This window comes from Chiloscyllium plagiosum, chromosome 22 (genome assembly GCF_004010195.1).
Source record: "Chiloscyllium plagiosum isolate BGI_BamShark_2017 chromosome 22, ASM401019v2, whole genome shotgun sequence".
Taxonomy (NCBI): Eukaryota; Metazoa; Chordata; class Chondrichthyes; order Orectolobiformes; family Hemiscylliidae; genus Chiloscyllium; species Chiloscyllium plagiosum.
In genome coordinates, this window is record NC_057731.1 from 18880459 (window position 1) to 18900474 (window position 20016).

At 40.1% G+C, this 20016-nt stretch overlaps 1 protein-coding gene across 10 annotated transcripts in view; it reads right to left on the reverse strand.

Annotated features, from left to right (window-relative positions):
• The window catches only part of LOC122561108 (kinase non-catalytic C-lobe domain-containing protein 1), a 351506-nt gene that overhangs the window by 293288 nt on the left and 38202 nt on the right, over positions 1-20016 (reverse strand). For all 10 annotated transcript variants that reach the window (XR_006314907.1, XR_006314906.1, XR_006314909.1 and 7 more), the window contains 2 exons: positions 19299-19497; positions 7809-7867 (listed from right to left, as the gene is read on the reverse strand). Coding sequence is in view for 6 of the 10 variants with exons in the window: in XM_043712542.1 (XP_043568477.1) it covers positions 7809-7867; positions 19299-19497 (258 nt within the window). In the remaining 4 variants the exon portion in view is untranslated. The remainder of the gene's footprint in view (positions 1-7808; positions 7868-19298; positions 19498-20016) is intronic.

Genomic DNA, 20016 nt, shown 5'->3' on the forward strand with positions numbered 1-20016 from the left:
AACATCCTCAGATCTACATTCTACATTGATTTCCCCCCCTTTTCATATGCTGCAGCTCTACAGAGCCTGATTAGACTTGAAATATTGTGTTCAGATCTGGTCACCTCCTTGTAGTAAGGATGTGGGAACTTTAGAAAGGGTGAAGAACAGATTTACCAGGATGCTGCCTGGACTGGAGGGCATGACATATGAAGAAAGGTTGAGGGAGCTAGGTCTTTTCTCATTGGAGCAAAGAAAGACGAGAGGTGTCTTGATAGAGGTGTTCAAGATGATAAGGCATAGATAGAGTGGATAGCCAGAGACTTTTTCCCATGGAGAAAATGGCTATCATGAGGGGGCATAATTTTAAGGTGATTTGAGGAAGGTTTAGAGGAGATGTCAGAGGTAGGTTCTTTACACACAGAGAGTTGGGTGCATAGAATGCACTGCCAGTGGTGGTAGTAGAGTCAGATACAATAGGGACATTTAAGCAACTCTTAGATAGGCACAGGGAAAAAAGCACAATGAAAGGTATGTAGGTTAGTCTGAATTTAGAGTAGGATAAAAGGTCAGCAAAACATCGAGGGCTGAAGGGCCTGTACTGTGTTGTATTGTTCTATGTTCTGTGTCCCCTTATCTGTTGTGCCTGAAATTAGATTCCGGAGCCTTTTCATACTCTCTGTCCTTTGACTTGCTCTGGAAGTTTCAATAACTTTTGTTGATCTCTGTCACTTTAACCTTTCCCTAACTTTCCATGCAACTGAACTCAACCATTAGTTTCATTAATTACATATCCATTCTTATCAAATATAGAAACATTACATTCCAACACGGAATGAGAGCCACCAGAAAATTAAAAATAATTTTACCATTCTTTTGAAAGCTATGCCTTAGAGTTATGTCTAAATCTCAACTGAAATTTTAATTCAGTACTGTACTGAGGAACACCCAAACTGTTGGACTATTATCTTTTAGATATGTGGATTCTGTCAACTAACATGTCGAGATCCATGAAGTAGGAGTCAAAAATGACTGTAATTCAAAACTCAATGCTTACAAAACCCATTGTGATAATTTAAAATGAGAATCAGTGCTACATATACTCAAAATTAGCTTTTCATTTGATAATTACATTGACTAACAAATTTCCTGTTTTGTTCCTATCTAATAGAGAGAGGACTCTGAGGTTGGAAGATGATAGCATGTGGAAAGAAGTTTGAGGAAGGTGTGATCCAGGGCAATAGTTGACTGGTTATTAAGCAAATAGACAACAGTTACATATGATGGACATATTCAACAAAACCTGACAAATACTTTCAAGGTAGGCTTCTTTCTAACATTGAAATTCCAACATTCACAAAAAGGTAAGTGTCTTCAGAGAATGATTAATTTTTATTTTTATTTTAATATGTTATTAAAAAATAAGATTGTGCAAAAAGAGGATCACAGTAGTTTCATGCTAGAGAAAGCCACCTGATATTTAGTACAGAAAAGCTTTGCTGGGGGCAGGGATAGATTCTCCATCATTCACACACAGTAGGATACTCGTCTTGTTTTTCTATCATGGGATGGTTGGTGGTTTATATTGGGTGGTATATTGGGTATGTGTGCAAAGATGAGATTCACTTAAGTTTCCTGACATTATTGGAATCAAATATTAGGTAGCTTGTAACAGGCAGTCGATCTTAAATTGATCCCTTTGCGGGTGAGTTGAGGTGTATTTCTAAACCCATGCCTTCTACAACTTAATTAGGCAGATTTTCTCATGACAATAATGAACCCACTTTAACAAAAAAAGGATTGGAAAACTCTTAGATTTGGATTATAGTCACAATATGACAAAAACATTACTACAAGAGATAACTGAAGTTAATAAAGTTTAAATTCGGGGTTTTGGGCCAACTAAGATTGAACAGAGAAACAAAGGATAACTTAGTCAGTTTCCATCCTGAGAACTGCAGGTTGAGAAGAAGCATGTATTGAGAAATCAGGCACACTGTCCACTCAGTTTTCCATCATCATTTCTCAAACTCTCGGCTTTTATTCCCATTGTTGACCTAATAGTAAGTAACCCATTCCATCTCCATCCCATCTGCCATGCACTGTTCCCAGAAGAGCTCAACGTCCCCTGGACATTCACCACACAAAAAAAAATCCCTTTTGGCAGCACCATCTTCAAGAACCTAGAGTGCACTTGAGAGGAGCATTGACATCTGGCGTTTACCCTGCTTGTCACTGGTGACTTATTGGAGATGGCTGACAACGGCAAGTTGGCATTGATAGGAACCTGGAGGTCCTGCTGATATGGATGTGCACAGGAAGCCCATCTTCTTCCAGGAGAGGAGGTTGTGCCACTGCACAATATCTGCCTGGTCAGACATTGCCACCTGGATCAGTGCCCTAACCAGGCCTCAGAGAACCAGGCAGTAGTGCCAAAAGATCATTGTACTTCTCTATACTGCCAGGGTAAGCACCATAATCAACTGTCTGTTAACTCCCATTCACTTTATCTCCACTACTGCACTCCTCCCACCAAGGTTTCAGCTGTGACAAGTCCTTGGGGAATGCAGAGATACAGTTGCTCTGTCAATTGAGAAGTAACCACTGGTAGTAACACTAAAATGCTAACATTTGTGGGCGGCATGGTGGCACAGTGGTTAGCACTGCTGCCTCACAGCGCCAGAGACCCGGGTTCAATTCCCGCCTCAGGCGACTGACTGTGTGGAGTTTGCACGTTCTCCCCGTGTCTGCATGGGTTTCCTCCGGGTGCTCTGGTTTCCTCCCACAGTCCAAAGATGTGCAGGTCAGGTGAATTGGCCATGCTAAATTGTCCATAGTGTTAGGTAAGGGGTAAATGTAGGGGTATGGGTGGGTTACGCTTCGGTGGGGCGGTGTGGACTTGTTGGGCCGAAGGGCCTGTTTCCATACTGTAAGTAATCTAATCTAATCTAAATTCACCAGGCGGACAGTGCATTGCAATGGGCACCACCTTGAATCACTGGCCACAATGCCTTCTGCCTTTTGTGTTCCACAGCTGCAGCCATTGAGCTGAGCACATCAGCCAAAAGGGAACCATCCCGCCTCAGGGGGATTTCCTTGACCTCAGGGGAAGAATCCCTTCAGACCTGGAGGAACCACTGGCAAAGGTGGACCAGTCCACCCTCCTCCCAACCCAGCCAACCAGTGATGACACTAAAATATCGGGGGTTCGATGGGCCCCTACAGGCTTCACTCTTCATCAGGTTATCATCCAAACCAGGTAAGTGTGCCAAAACCTGTCTCACTTTCCAACTCATCCAAACAACCACCAATCCCTCTTTCCCTTTAACATCTGTGAATGGTGGCAGTGGGACGACTATGAACCATCCTCTTGGGTGGCTTGCTTGGCCAATCCTGGCAAACACCCACACAGATCCCTGATTGGTGGCTACACGATTGTGGAAGACCTCCTCCCAGGCCCTAGCCTAGCCCCTGTGGAGACAAAGGAATAACTGTGACCTGTTCATTGCAGCACAGAGGCATGACCACTTTGTGCAAAGCCATCTCAACCAATGTCCAGGACTGATATGGGACACTGCCCTTGACTAACCCTGCACTGGACTTACCCAACATGGAATTGGTTGGGGTCTTTCAGACAGTCCCACTGCCTGCTGTACTTATACTGAGTTTGGCCTGAATGCTGCTCCCATGTGGTGCCAGTGATAGTCTAATGTTGTTCACTGATGTATGAGAAGATGCAAACACACTCAACTGAGCATTGTAGCACAACATGGCCATCCGTCCAGTTGCATGACTGCACCAACTGCCAGTGCAAGGAATGGCAGAGCAATTGAGAGCGTGCCAGTAGGCACTAGGTGTACACATTCTGAGAGAGCAAAGGAGTAATCCTGGTGGATTGCATGGCTCACATTGCTGAGCGGGTGCCATCCCCATGCTGCTACCTGACCCAATGCAGCAGTGTATGGCTGGCAGTCAATGTGCCCTGCTTCACAAATATGCGAGTGCAGGGTGCAATGCCATGGCATAGAATCGATCCTGGAAGTTAGGTGCCAGTGCCTGTTATGAAAGGATAGGTGTGGTCACGGGCAACATGCAGGTCACTTGAAGCAAGCAACAATATCAACCCTCCATGAACCCTTACTGGTTCACATGTTGAGTTTTCTTGGCTAGTTTGAATAGCGACTTTGGTAAGACTGCAACCCATGGTGAGTTGGGCTGTTAACAGGATATTCAACAAATAATGAAGAGCATCAATTTGGAATGTGCTACTTTTTCTACTGTTGCTTATAAGTGAACATGTATCAAGAATGGGCACCCAGAGAATAGGGTTGGTGAAAATAGTCTTTATAATTTTTAATTTTATCAGCGATAGGACTTGGCCATGTTTTCAGGTAATACATGTAATTGTAAAGTGTTGTAGAATTGGAAAATCACAGAATGGATTTAACAAAATAGAGTTGATTGGACAACAATAAATAAAAATGTCTAGTTTTTCAAGGTAAAAATTCCACTGTGGTCTACAGGTCCTTCTATTATTTATATAAAAACTGGTAGATAATAATGCACTTCAGATGATGGGTGACATTTGGTCTGCTTCTGAAAGAGATGCTAAAACTCTAAAGTAAATCCTCTGATAGGTTTGTTGGCCAAAATACAAAAGAGGATCAATTTTCAAGACCTAGAAGAATTTAGAGAACATTCTTAAAATTATAACAACAAATCTGAAGGCAAGGCAGAATTGATGTTTCAAATAAGAGAATGTACTGAGCAGTGTTAATGATCAAGATAAATTCCACAGCCAGACAACTTTCAATCTTTCCCTGCCCTCTTTCCCAACGTTCAGTAAATCTCTGTTACATGAACATACTTCACATCTGAAATAAAAACAACAGCTCATTCATGAGGTTGCGAGATTAACTGAGCAATCAAATTTCTCCCACAAAGTTGGAAACAAAAAAAAAATTATGTTTGAAAGCCAACAGGATACATTTTGCTTGGTTTTATGGATGATATATGCACGTGTATGTTTAATCATGTAGCAACAGATGTCAGGGTGACAAGGAAATAAATTCTACAAGGAAGGTGATAATGATAAGCACTTAATATCTTGGTTTGCTTTCCAAACAGCAAGGAATAACAATCAGACACATTTCCATTCTCTGTGCTTGTCTATGCCCATTGAATTACATCAAGTTGTGACACTCAGTAAAATTTAAACAAATACAGTTGGCCCACAACAGAGACAATAGTATGCTGTTTATCATGATAACTTCATCATTATACTTTAAATCTGCATGTTAATAATGTAATATTATTATACAACAAGTGCAAAAGCATTGTTTTGAAATCCGTAAGACTAATTTCAACAAATTTTCTTTCAACATTTATTTCTTAGTAAACAACAAATAATAATCAAATGGTAAATTTGTGAAAGGTAATGTTTTGTGATTTCCACTGAAGGAGGTGCACAGAATAGTTTCACCTCTCCTTACATCCCAACTGAGCTGTTTTCAATTCAATTTATTACTTCTCTTGTCTTAACTGTGCCAATATCAACGTAGGAAGACCATGACAGCACTAATCTGAGATTCTACATCGCCCAGAAGATTTTAACTAGAACTTGCACTTTACAAAAGGAGTATTTAAATTGGAATCTATACATAGAATAGTGTGGAAGCATGCCATTCGGTCCATCGAGTCCATATCCACCCTCCGAAAAGCATCCCACCCAGACCCTCTCCTTATGCTATCCCTGTAACCCTGCATTTCCCACAGCTGAACCACCTAGCCAACACATCCCTGGACACTATGAACAATTTAGCATCGCCATTCCAGGTTACCTGCACATCTTTGGATTGTGAGAGGAAACTGGACCACTCGGAGAAAACCGATGCAGACACGGGGTCAATGTGCAAACTCCTCACAGACAGTCACCTAAGGGTGGAATTGAACCTAGGTCCCTGTCAGCATACATTCCACGTGTAAATGATCTAAAAATGGTTCCACAGTACAATGTCAAACATCTCTTCAAATGACCAGTTTAAAAAAAAACTATCCCAAATTCCTAACAAATTTTCATGAGATGGCTTTGCCTGCTATTTAAATCCAGGCTTTATCCCATTTATTTCAAACAGTTTGGATTGGAAATTCAACAATGCAGCATTTATTCTTCAGGTACTAAACAACATCCTAAAGTATTCAACCTGAAAATCAGGAAGTGTTTTCTCATTTGTGAGTCAGACTTACACCATTCACCATCTCGATATGGGCCAAATGAAATACTCATGCAAATAATGGGTCAATGTGTTGCAGCTTCCTCCACAAGATTGGTTTTCCTAAAGATGACTAACACAAGCTGTGCCTAGAAAAACCAAGTCTGTGTTGCGTAAGGGAATCCTTAAAGAGGATGCTCAATCTGATTTCATGTTCAGTACAGATGGGCTCCAATTTCAGTGTCTCTATCACTGCCAGTACTACCCATTCAGCCTTGCTACACTGAGGGCACTACCAAGAGCCAGTGTCACCATCTCAATGCCCTGATCTTCCAATTCATCTGATTCACCAGCTTGACAATAGCAAAAAGCCAGGCTCTAATATCAGCTTTGCTATGGGTCTCATCATTCTGCCACGGAGATGAATAGCCAGCTCTAATACTTCCTTTAAACTCTGCAGCCAGTACAAAACACAACGTGTTCCATGAGGACTTGCACAAATCAATCTAGCAAAAATGTTTTAAAGGGGCTACACATGTAAGCAATTCAGCCATACCCTAACCCCACACCAACTCAATTTGAAGGCACAATGGAAGGTGCATTGACTGGCTGATCAGATTTCAAGGCAGCGAGCCAGGCAGCATTAGGAAGTGGAGAAATCAATATTTCGGGCGTAATCCTTCTTCAGGACTCCTGAAGAAGAGTTACACCCGAAACGTTGACTTCTTCACCTCCTGATGCTACATAGTTAGGCACATGTACATTTAAAGATCTTGAAAAGGACCTTTTCTGACCATTTTCTTTATCTACCCCATCCCTTTATTTCCTGAGAGCTCTCCCTCTTTCACAGATTGTGCATCCCACCTTCAATACAACTTTTGCCATGAGTTTGATGCCACATGAGACAGATTGGGTTTGAGACAGATTGGTCGAGGGGAAAGTAAAGTCAAGAACTGTCTTCAGGCTTCAATTTCAAAGTAATATTATTTATTATTCTTTTGTATTAACTACTATTACACGTGATGAACATATAACAGGTCTTGACTTAGTTACATCAGGTAATAATTAATCTGTCTTCAAGGGCTTATTTCCACATGCTCTCAGTCTGTCTTTCAGAAAGTCTCATTCTAACTCTGCCTGGCCTGTTGTGTTTTTCCAGCCTCCTGCCTGTCTATTTTGGATTCCAGCATCTGCAGTTTTTTTTGTCTCTGATCAGATTTCAAGGCTGGTTACTTCTCCATTAATATAAATGGCTTAATTACTCTGCACACTATCCTTCTGATCACATTCATGTCACAATGCACAATATGCAGGCTTGCAAACTGCAAAGGATCTGTACTGGATAAAAATGCATAACATATTTGGCAAAGACAGAAGTTTGAAAGCACTTTGGAAAATGAAAAGCCTTTTAGGTTGCTGCAGTTTGAAATAATTGGCCTTGATTAATAACTATTCCTAAAAAGCTCTCTGAAATCGATCTAATCTTACCAGACATTTCACATAAAGGTTTCTGGCATACATGGTTGGGGGGTGGGTATTCTCATTGAATTTTCAATGCTATTCATTGGGAAAATATTTCCTGCTTTCCTATTATGTTCACAAGCTATTTCTACTAACCTCAAAGGTATTGCCAGTAATGTCAAATTCAGGTGGTACAAAGGCACCTTCTGGATCATCTGTAAAGAAATAATAAGGAAAATCAATCACAAAGCACTAAAGCAATATTGCGGTACTGAAGAACTTTGAATAGTTCACACATGTACATTTAAAGATCTTGAAAAGGACTTTCTTTTCCAAGTTTCTTTTTCTCTCCCATTCCTTTATTTCCTCAGGGTTCTCCCTCTCTTATAGATTGTGCATCCCACCTTCAATACAACTTTTTCTATGAGTTTGATGAAAAATGATGAATTTAGGTTTGAGACAGATTGGTCGTGGAGAAAGCAAAGTCAAGAACTGTCTTCGGGCTTCAATTTCAAAGTAACATTATTTATCATGCTTTTATACTAACTACAATTACACGTGACAAACATATAACAGGTCCTGACTTAGTTACATCAGGTAATAATTAATCTGTCTTCAAGGGCCTGTTTCCATGTGCTCTCAGTCTGTCTTTCAGAAAGTCTCATTCGAACACTGCTCATTCTATGGAATTTATACATAGTGAAATGCAGCTCCGTGACATCAACACAAAGTTGCTCTCGGGTCTTAATCCCCTTACACTACACTATCATCTTACTGGAATACAGAAAGATTATGACAATTCCTACAGGAAGCAAGTGACTAGCTTTGGTGACTTATCAAAGAATATCCCATGTAGACTTCATGACCTGTTTCAGGATTCAACACTTCTCTGACCTGGATTTTAGTGGAGAGGCATTTATTCATGACCCACTCCACTTAAGGACAAGTGGTCTGGCTGATGTCTTACCTGCCCACAATATTATAAGGGACAGCTTGGAGGTGGGCAGGAAGATGGTGGGCTAGCCACCCATTCTATTTTACATATTGCCTGTCACCTCAGTTTCATACTGACTTAATACTGAAATATTTGTGTGCGAAACAATAAGTATTGACAGTCTATTTGTTACCAGGAACCATCACACCAAGCCTCCTCTCAACCCTTAATTAACATTCATGTGAGCTTTTGCAATACCAACCACTGGTAAGAAATGTGGAGCAGAAATCCTGCGTGACATTCCACCTTTCCGTGCCATGGAGCACAATGGTGGGTTGTAGTTGTTCCTAATGTTGCTCCACCTCACTCATTTTTCAGAGTAGTGTTATGAAGTTGAAGGAATGTTGAGAGCGTGAATGCTGTTCTGAACTAAGAGCTGACAAGTGCCTGTGTATATGACTAGATGGCAGTCTCAGAGTGTACTAGAAAATTTAAAATATGTAACATTTGCCTGTGAAGTGGATACCTGAGTTTTTGTTGCTGTTTTGTCAACAATTTGAATTTAATCAATCAATTTAAATTATGCCCCAGGATACTAAAACCCAATTGAGTTTGAATTTATTGTTTTGCCAACATTGAACCAATGACACAATCTGATGTTGGGGATAGTTCTGAAAATTGGAGAGAGCAACTGCCATTGAGAGAGACCCAAGAAATTAGAAACACACTCTTCCAAAGGTACCTTTTCATATGAAACATACTCGCAGTAAGAAGAAAGAAGATGACCCAGGACATTCAGCAGCCAGAAGAGCAAAGTCACAGAAGTTGACAGCGGCTCTGTGGTTTTGAAATTAAGTTGATGTAATTTTAGTAAGCGTCTTATTGGAACAGCATGGAGGCAGATAATAAGCAGTTAAGAGAAAGAGTGCTTAGAATTGTGAATAGTTGTTGTTTAACGTTCACTTTTCGAGTTAAAAATATATTGATATTATTTTCTTTAAATAGTGGAATTTGGGAGTTCTCTATCACTCATATTTTAAGCAGACTACAAGGTGAGATAAGCTTTTTTGGGTGTTGGGTTTAATTAACAGATGGGTCCACTGCCGTGTCGTAACAGTAGAAACAGGACTTGGACCTTCCTGAGAGTTTGAAACAATGAAATAAAGATTAATAATCTATGATAATCAAGAAAAGTCTTGTAAATATATGAAGGGATAGCAGTGCACTCGTAACTATAGTCTACATGTAACGGGCTGAAAATGTGTTGCTGGAAAAGCGCAGCAGGTCAGGCAGCATCCAAGGAACAAGAGAATCGACATTTCGGGCATAAGCCCTTCTTTGCCCGAAACATCGATTCTCCTGTTCCTTGGATGCTGCCTGACCTGCTGCGCTTTTCCAGCAACACATTTTCAGCTCTGATCTCCAGCATCTGCAGCCCTCACTTCCTCCTCTACATGTAACGGAGCAATGTTCAACACTTCTGTGTTCTATGGTGAGCATAAAGACAAATGTGGAACCTCGGGGAACAGACAAAGTTTGAATCTATACTCCCATTGATTTCCCTCGACTTCAGGCTGTGAACCTAACAGATCCTGGTATTCTGATTAAGGATTTAACCATTACTAGGGAAACAAATCCACAAATTTTAAACTGAAGAAAAATAAAAATACAAATTCAGGTCAGTCTTACTGTGTAACATTACTTTGTCTTTCTTTTCGGGTGCAGCTCCATTTGCGACCATTGGAAATGATATAGATAAAACATAAAATTCGTCTTTCTGAAGGCCAAATTGAAAAATTACAACTGCATTCAAAAGCACTTCGAGGTTCTTGGCTGAGTATGAATTTCTAGGGCCTTGAATACAGCCAGGCACAGACCAAAATTAAAAAGTGTATAAGCCAAGCCAACAGGTATCCTTACTCAAACAGTGTCTGTGTTTTTTTCCAGCTGGTGGTTTTCTGTGAGGTAGTGAGAGGTGAACAACATATATAAGATTGCAACTTCAAAATATTACACTACAGCATGTGGTAAATGGACTGGCATTTAAGCAGCCTTAAAATACCTAAATGAATTCAATAAGACAAAATGGATCAGAAGACTTTATCCTATCTTTATCATATTTCAGGGCTTATATAATCAACTTTGTCAAACACTAGTTTTTTCGGTAATCAACTACTGGATTCCAAGTCAAATCAGAGCCAGATATCAGCACATCAAAATGGTTTGAGATAATGTAATTTCATACGATTCATCAATGAAATATAGAATTCAAACAATGTCATGTAGTATTCTCAATAAACACACTGGGAATAGATGCAAATGTAAAGATTATACAAAGAAATCATTTCTTTACTATCCCAAGACAAGAAAACTGAATATGAATAATGAAGTCGTGTGTGCTTGGATACCAGGTGTGCAACTAAAGTAGAGTGACAAACTTTCACATTCTGTTATTTTTATTGGGCTCAAGTGTTTGCGGCCAGTTCTTCTAGAGAACATTTGAAAGCTCCAGATTGAATGCACGATATTTAAATGAGTAACTTCATCAATTTGACAGTATTATTGCAGCTTTATTTCTTTTCTGCTTTACACCCCCATTTGTATTGGACTCAAGGGAAGGTCTATTGGGACTACAGCTCATATATACTTCAGACTAGTTCTAGAATAAAAAGAAAAAAAAAGCACAAAAGAGAAGTACAGTACAGGACAGGATGTTCGGCCCTCCAAGCCTATGCCGATCATCATGCCCTAATTAAACTAAAAAACAAACTCTCTGCCTTTATTCGGTCCGTATCCCTCTATTCCCTCCCTATTCATGTAACCATCCAGGTTCATCTTAAATGTTGCCATTGTGCCTGCTTCCACCACCTCTTCAGGCAGTGCATTCCAGGCTCCTACCACTCTCTGCACGAAAAACGTCCCTCACACATCTCCCTTACATTTCCCCCTCTCACCTTGAACCTGTGCCCCTGTGTAATTGAAACTTCAACCCTGGGAAAACACCTCTGACTATCCAACCTATCCACGCCTCTCATAATTTTGAAGAGCTCTATCAAGTTGCCCCTCAGCTGCCATCTTTTCAGTCAAAGCAATCCTAGTATTTTTAACCTTTCCCCTGGAACCAATGCCCTGGAGACCAGGCAACATTTGATGAACCTTTGCTGCACTCTCTCCAAAGCTTCCACGTCCTTCAGGTGGTGTGGCAACTAAAACTGTACACAATACTCCAAATGATGCCTAACAAGCATTTTTTATAGTTGCAACATGATTCATCAACTCGTGTACTCCATGCCCCTGGCTGATGAAGGCAAGCATGGTTACAGGAGTGTTATCCAATCCAGATATTTACCATATTTCAAAAACCATCTTGACTTTTTTTGAAAATGAAACTGGATTTCCTGTTTGCACACTTTAAGATAATAGGTGATATATTAGCTTTTGACACACTGGGAGTGGAAGCTTGCAGGAGAGCAGAGAAAGTCCAGAGGTTAGTGCAGTTCTTATCCTTCTTTTTTCCTTTTCAATGCATTACAACATAATTTCAGTGTTTCCAATCTATGAGCACAAGCAAGGGTGATATCATTGACTGTTCATCTGGTGTCTATTTATTGCCAGAATAGCGTACCTATTGTTCCTGTGGTGAGTGTTGTTGCCATGGAAACTGTTGTTGCTGATCTATATCTGTTGTTGGAAACAGTGTATCTCCAGGAGTAAAGGTTATTTTGTGTAACTGGGGATGTGATAACTTCCAGATCAGCGACCTACCATGGAAGAACAGTTTCTCTAGCTGTACATGTGTTTGCGATTCCGATGATATAAGTGGTCATTGATGTTCACGGCATATGACTTAGGTGACAATTGCTCTCGCAGTTGTCACATGGACTGACATTTGTTGAGACCACTGAACATTTGGACTCTGACTGGCTCTCCAATATTCAGGTCCGGCAATGAATCGGAAGGTTTATCAATGTGAAATTTGGTTTTCTGTCATTTCATCTTGATTTTGTCTCTCACATTGATTGCTACTTCTGGCTTCAATAGATTCTTCATGACTGTAAAAATAATTTAGGTGTGGCACAACATTAAATTTGATTAGACTACTTTCCATGTGTTTCCCCACTCAAAGACTAGTCAGTGCTGGATTTACTCTTCAACAATTTTGCTGCTGCTCAGCCACTCCATATGACTAGGATGTGTGGAGATGATGTTTGGTGTTGAATTTCTCAATTCAATCCAATGCCCTGGATACAAATAAATCTAGTTGTCCTTTTTGCATAAACATTGCTTCAAGTCACTGGCATCATGCTGCAAGGTGACTTCATCATTGACACTGTAGTTCCTCAGCACTGTTGGTCATCACTCATTGCTTGATTCTAGTGGTAAATTCTTTTTGTTCTGTGCCCAAATACCACTATGTGTCCTAAACAGGAAATTTATACAAGAGAATCACGCTCTGACAGCAAATTAGACAAGACAGCAAATTAAATAGTTCACAAATTCAACACACCATTGCATTGTTTTCAACCTATTGATCACTCAAACTCTGCTCTCATCTTATCAGGATCAGGGTGAAATCCTTTCACTATCAGTATATAACCTACGTACTTGGCTTCAGGCTTTTCCAATTGCAACTTTTTCTGGTTCAGCTTCAAGTTCAACTGGCAAACTCTCTAGCAGTGGTGCTAGATTTTGATTGTGGTCATTCATAGTTTCTTACATCGTGTCTCCATAACCACAGCCTAGCAGATAATCCACAAAACCTTCCACTCCAGGAAGATCATCACCTCATGCTGTCTGCTCTGCTATTTTTCTGGAGCAATGGAAATGCCAAACAATATCCACAACGTTAAAAATCACACAACACCAGGTTATAGTCCAACAGGTTTAATTGGAAGCACACTAGCTTTCGGAGCGACGCTCCTTCATCAGGTGATTGCGTCGCTCTGAAAGCTAGTGTGCTTCCAATTAAACCTGTTGTACTATAACCTGGTGTTGTGTGATTTTTAACTTTGTACACCCCAGTCCAACACCGGCATCTCCAAATCATGACAATATCCACAACCATCTGTATCTGAATGTGAAACAGCTGCTTTCACCGAGATTCAGTTGTTAGTAGCAGCCTTCACATAAGCTTGCCACAGCAGGTTGTGGCAAAATGTCTTCAATGGTTAACATGGGATAGTGAGATCATTTGAAGCTTTATTGAGGTCCTTTGGATACATTGAGTTTCCAGAGTCTTTTCACTTCTGCCATGCTGTTAATCCATCTGTGGAAGTTTCAATTTTTAATTACTCTTTTCCTTTCCACATCTTTTATCTAGGCTTTTGGGCAGCTCAAACTTTCCTTGGCAAATGCTGTGTTGGTGTCATATGGTCATCCACTTCACAAAATTATTTAGACTAGATTAGATTCTCTACCGTGTGGAAAGGTTACCAGGAAGACACCTGAGATTTGTAAAAGGATTTTTAAAATCTTCTTGGATTTACTAGGTAATCAATTGCTTGGTAACCTGTAAAGCACTGAAAATGTCTTCTGGAATGTTTAAAGTTTTTAGACTTCCTTTAACTGAGATGAATGGATTTGTGCTTAATGTCTATTATCAGAAATGCCAGACATTTATTCCCATTGTATTGGGCTTTCAACTTAGCTTGTACTCTTAGGATGAGTATTGATCCATCAAACAGCCTCAACAGTACCTTTCAGGGTTTTATTTCTGGGTCACTAACTTGACCAACTTTGCATAAATCTATAGAGCTCATAGTGTTGTGTAAAGCACCAACCTTTGATGCTCTTCTTCTGCTGTCATTATTCAAACTGTCACAAACAATTTATCACTTTTAGATGTGATAGCAGCAATCTCTTGTATCAACTGAAGTGCGATTTGTCAGTCTTTGGCTGACATCTCTCCTGTAGCCATCTTTACTGGTTTAGTTCACTTTACCCTGGTTCTAGTTCATAGGAACATAGGAATTAGGAGTGACAGCAGGCAATTCAGCCCTTTGAGCCCATTCTGCCATTTAACATGGTCATAACTGATCTTCTTCTGGGCTTAACTCCACTTTTCTGCCTGCTCCCCATAGCCCCCTTTTCATCAGGAACATATCTATTTCTTTCTTGAATCAATTGTTTGATTTTGCCTCCTCTGCAGTCCAGGGTAGTGAATTCCACAGATCACAACCCTCTGCCAGAGGTAGTTTCTCCTCATCTCAGTTTTGAACCTGCCTCCTCTCACGTTAAATCTATGATCTTCTGTTCGAGACTGTCCCACTAGGGGCAGCATCCATACAACATTTACATTATCAATTGCCTTTAGCATTTTATATTCCTCAATCAGATCACCCCTCATTCTTCTGATCTCCAGCAGGTACAAGCCTAAACTGTTCAACCGCTCCTCAATGACAGCCCTTTCATCTCTGAAATCAATCTAGTTAATCTCCAATAGGTTCATATATAACACGAATATGGGGATTAAAAAAAGTGACATCAAAGCTTTCAAAATCTGTTTGGTATTTCTGCTTCTCAGTGAAATCTAGGTTTCAGTATAGCTGGCAGCACTCATTCCCCAGCACAGATAATAGCAATGCTATTCTTAACTGCTCAAGTTGTTCACTTACTTCTGTAACTATTTCATAATTTGTTTTTGAGAGTGTGGAAAAAGTTCCAATTTTGAGTCATATTTTCTTTTGTTCACAAGCTTTTTGTGATTAGAAAATACATAACCATTTTGACACAACGTTGCAGGCATTTTGTTTTACTCCTTGTTGATTCTTTCGGTCTCCAGCTCTCTTCCACCTTGGAAATTCACACATTTTCAGCTGCACCATCCCTGACACCATGTTGCAAGTGATGTGTGTTTAATGCTGCTATAAACTGCACACAAAGGCACTCACAGAGTAGAAAGTACATCACAATAGCAAACCTGCTACAGCTTCCCACATCACTGAAGTCCCTGTCATGTAGGCGGTGTAGTTTGGCAGCGTGTTCCAGGATTGTGAGCCAGTGATGATGGCAGAATAGCAACAGAGTTTTAAATCAGAATGGTGTGCAACTTGGGGAGAATTTTCAGGTAAAATTACGCTCCTTCAAACACTAACCATTTTATTTCTCTTTTTAAGCCCAGTCTAGAACACCATTCCTCACAACAATTTAGTTTTTCAGTATGCACATCCTAGTTTTATCCACTTCATCCCTTCCCCATCTGCTCATCTACAACTGACACACCTTATCCTCCTATAATGCCATGCATTTGCTCTCATACTCTCAAAAGATGCCTTCCAACTATATATTCAATAGATGCCATTTCTCCCACTTACTTTTCTTTTCTTTCCACCACTTCCCCCTTTACAGAAGAAAGCACAAAACATAAGCGAGAGGCAGAGAACTCAAACTCGACCTCCAGCAATCTCACAGCTGCAGGGAAGAACAGGCTGGATACTGGTGAAGTTTCAGTGTAGCTAGCTGCCCGGCCTGGGGAGTAGTCAGCTATTCAGGAACATTATTCATATGACATTCAAAACTCGATCATGTGCACAATGTTTCCTTAAAACATTCTTACATTAATCATTCTAATTTATGTCATTGTTATTGACAGGGCCTTCAAGTATTTGAAAGGAGATGGTCCGGGAGGATGCACCAGCTGGTCAAAAGAAGTCCCTTCCTCCAGGGTTCACTATCACAGGATTAATTGTGAACTAGTTCAGATACTCTCAGTTCAATGGCACTGACAAAGCAGATACTTAGCTTCTACTTTGTGATGTATGAGAAGTTTTCATTTGTTGACAAAATGACAGTATTGCTGGGAAGGCCAGCAGTTGTTGTCCATTCCAAGTAGCCTTTAAGATGGTTGTGGTGATCTATCTTCTTGCACCATTTTAAAGTCCTTGTTATGTAGTTACACCAGCTAATACCCAAGGGAACACCAAACCTCTGATCTGCTTTTTGTGGCTCCAGCACATTGATGATGGAGAATTCAGGAATGAAAATACCACGGAATTTCAGGGGTAATTGAATGGACTCTCTTCTGCTGAAGCTGCACGTTATGTGGCACAATGGATCACTTAGCTCTGTCCACATAATACTGCTTCCTATCTTTAGCAAGTGTATGATTCTACAGTCATTGCAGGGTTGTCACCTCATTTTTAGTGTGACAAGTGATGAACAAGATAGAGGACAGTGAACAGCTCACCCTGGAGGTGGTGGAAGCCTCCAAGATCTGTTCAGCTGGACACAGAAGCTGTGCAATGGGAATTGTCAATTAATTGGATACTTCTGAATGACAAATAATGTCTCATGTACTGGTTTGCATACTGTGCATGCTTACAAAGAGTCTCTCTTCAAGCATGTGCAGCATGATGTTGAAGGCCTTTGTGTGGAAGTCTTCATCAATGAAGAAAGGGTCTGCCTACACTGAGAACTAAATTTCAAAATCAGCAGAGTGTAAGCCTTCCCTAATGGCTTGCTCATATTGAATGATGATTTGAACAGGCTGAATAATTTCACCTTCATCAGTTATTCAGTGCCCTAGAGTTCAAGGCTAACTAATGGATCATGACAGAGACAATGACGAAGAGGGAGCTGAAAGTGGGCACTCTGCTCAAAGCAATTCCACTTCATCTTCTGACCCCATGCCCTCCTCAATAAGTTGTCTCATACCTTGATAGCTGAGTCAGCTCCGACAAGGGTCTTTGGTAGGATCCTCATGGGATCCAAAACTAAGGGAATGCCAGCACTACAGCGGAGACCTTAACAGTCTGCCACTCCCTCTGAATGGGTAGGAAAGGAAGAGTTCAGATTCAGCTACAGAGATATGAACATGAATTTATTTTCCCCCAGTTAGATTCACTACAATGTGAAAACTGGCCCTTCAGTCCAACAAGTCCACACTGACCATCCAAAGAATAACCCAACCAGATTAATTTCCCTACCTTTACCCCTGACAAATGCACCTAACACCATGGGCAATTTAGCATGGCCAATTCACCTGACCAACACATCTTTTGGAATGTGGGAAGAAACCCACGCAGACACAGGGAAACATGCAAACCCCCATGCAGACAGTCACCCAAGGCAGGAATCAAACCCAGGTCCCTGGCACTGTGAGGTGGCAGTGCTAATCACTGAGCCACCATGCCAATGCATGATGTTATGTTTGACTTTTAAGTTTGTTTCATTTTTAAGGACAACTATTGTTGCAATTCATTACATTTCTGTCTTGCTTATTGGTATTTGGTTTCTGCCTGCAAAGTAATGTTTTCAGCTGGGAAGAATGGCAACGCATAAATTGAAACCAAGCAATGTAGGGATATTAAAACAATGCTTGTTTGTTTGGTGGACTGTATTGTGTTATTGTCATTGTTGGGGGCGGGGGTGGGTAGGTGATGGGGATATGTAATATTTTATGGATACACTTGTCACATGACTGTTTGTGGGATCAAATCATAATGTGGGTAAACAGGTAGCAGTCAGTGTTACTAACAATGCTTTTCCCAGATATGGTTCAATGTTGTCCTGGAAATAGTTTGAAGGGGATATGTGCTCTGTTCCTTGTTTCTTTTTCGAGGAGAAACTTTCCCAATGAGCAGAAGGCAGCACACCTGAATCATTCTGGAGATCCTCACTAAGACACACTGAAGGGTGCTTTCAAAGTTGCCCTGGCATATCTGATTGTCACATGACTTCTCTCTTGGGTTTAATTGGTTGAGTCCCTCATTACTCAATTTAAAAATTGTATCAAGAGAAGACAGACTACCACAGATTGTAAGCTTCTTGATCAATGCTCATGAATTTTGCTCACAACTGTATAAACACCTATTTAAAAGCCATAAGTCTTGTTCAGAATATAACTTCAATTTGTAAAGCTTTAGTATCCAAGATATGTGTCTTCTAAAGCCACTTCAACTCATACGCATAAACTATACCTGAAATTCAAATCAGTGCTCACAATGATTAGAATATATGTGAGGCTGTGAACTCTAACAGTCTTTTTCATTCTAAGTTTGGAAGGAATCCCTAAGAACATCCCCTTTTCAGGTCCACAAAGCTCAAAGCAGTGAGCACTAAATGTAAACCCTGAGCTTCGTGGGACACATGAATATGGACATCTCAACTGCATAGAGTGAAATGCAAGAAGAACCTATTATGTTTTAGTTCAAAACTAAAGAGAGAATATAGTTTACAGATTTAAGTTATTAGTCAATATCTATCCAAAACAAATGTCTATATTCATTAAAAAAAGACTATGTACATCCACCATTAATGGTTTACATTATCGGTGGTTTAGACAGGAGATGCAATTAAGTAATGAAAATCACAAATGTCTCGTTACCATTTTTGATATTTTGATTTGATTATATTATTACTGTCAAGTTCTGCCTGTATTAATCATTTCAGGAATGGTTCAGGTCTTATGTGTAAATGAAAATCACATATATCACATATATATCTTTTTTGTCGTGATTTCCAAAGTTTTATTACCTCTAAGACTTTCAAGTTAAAGGGAGATTTTCCAAAACTGAAATTGCAATTAATTGACTAGATTATCCTCCCAAATATTTCCAAGGTTGTTTTGCCAATTAGCAAATGAAGACAATAAATAGAGTTCAACGAAAAGAAAGATTGGTCATCGAAGCTATTATACATTGCATCATGTGAAATCCTCCAAAGTTCACTACCATTTGTGTCATAAAAGGTTTTGACGAGCACACAGTACTTACCACTCAGCTGCTCCATGAAGCAAACATTCCCATTAGCATTGAAAGCCAATGTATCTGGGGTGATACAGAGAGTATGAAAGAGTGGAGTGTGGGAGATGCTCTTCATTGAAAGGCAACATTCTAGGCAGGCTGCCCAGATATCCTGTTCACTGAGGCAGCTATCTCGTAATGACAGGATGTCAGCAAGGGACACATTCTCCTGCCAAGTAAATACATAAATTAAATAAGAAACTAACAGTGACAGCATGAGAAACAGGTTATTATTTTTAAATTTCATTTGCGTACAGCCACAGCCTATCAATATTACCCACATTCTCTTGGCTTCTCTGCAGAGAATTAAGAAAGGGGATCATCTTAATAGACAGATTAAATGTAGATTACTTAAATAAGAAGATTTAATTATACTTTGAGTCATCACCATTGATATGGGCAACCTAAAAAAAGTGAATTCCAGGCAACAGTTGTTCTAAAATCGAAGTTTTTGCCGTGGGTGGAGAAGTTTCGTCATTCACTTCAAATGCATTTATACACAATAACTTACAGCTTTTCCCAGTGGAGATTTCAACTCATGACATTTGTTTGAATTCGGCACCCTCTACAGGGGATCAGGGGTGGCTGTGAAATGGGCAAGCGTTTCGAAAGCAGTTTCACTAGTCAGTCAGACTCAAGAATCATCACAAATGAAAAAGCAGGCAGTAAAATATGGCAACTTGAATTA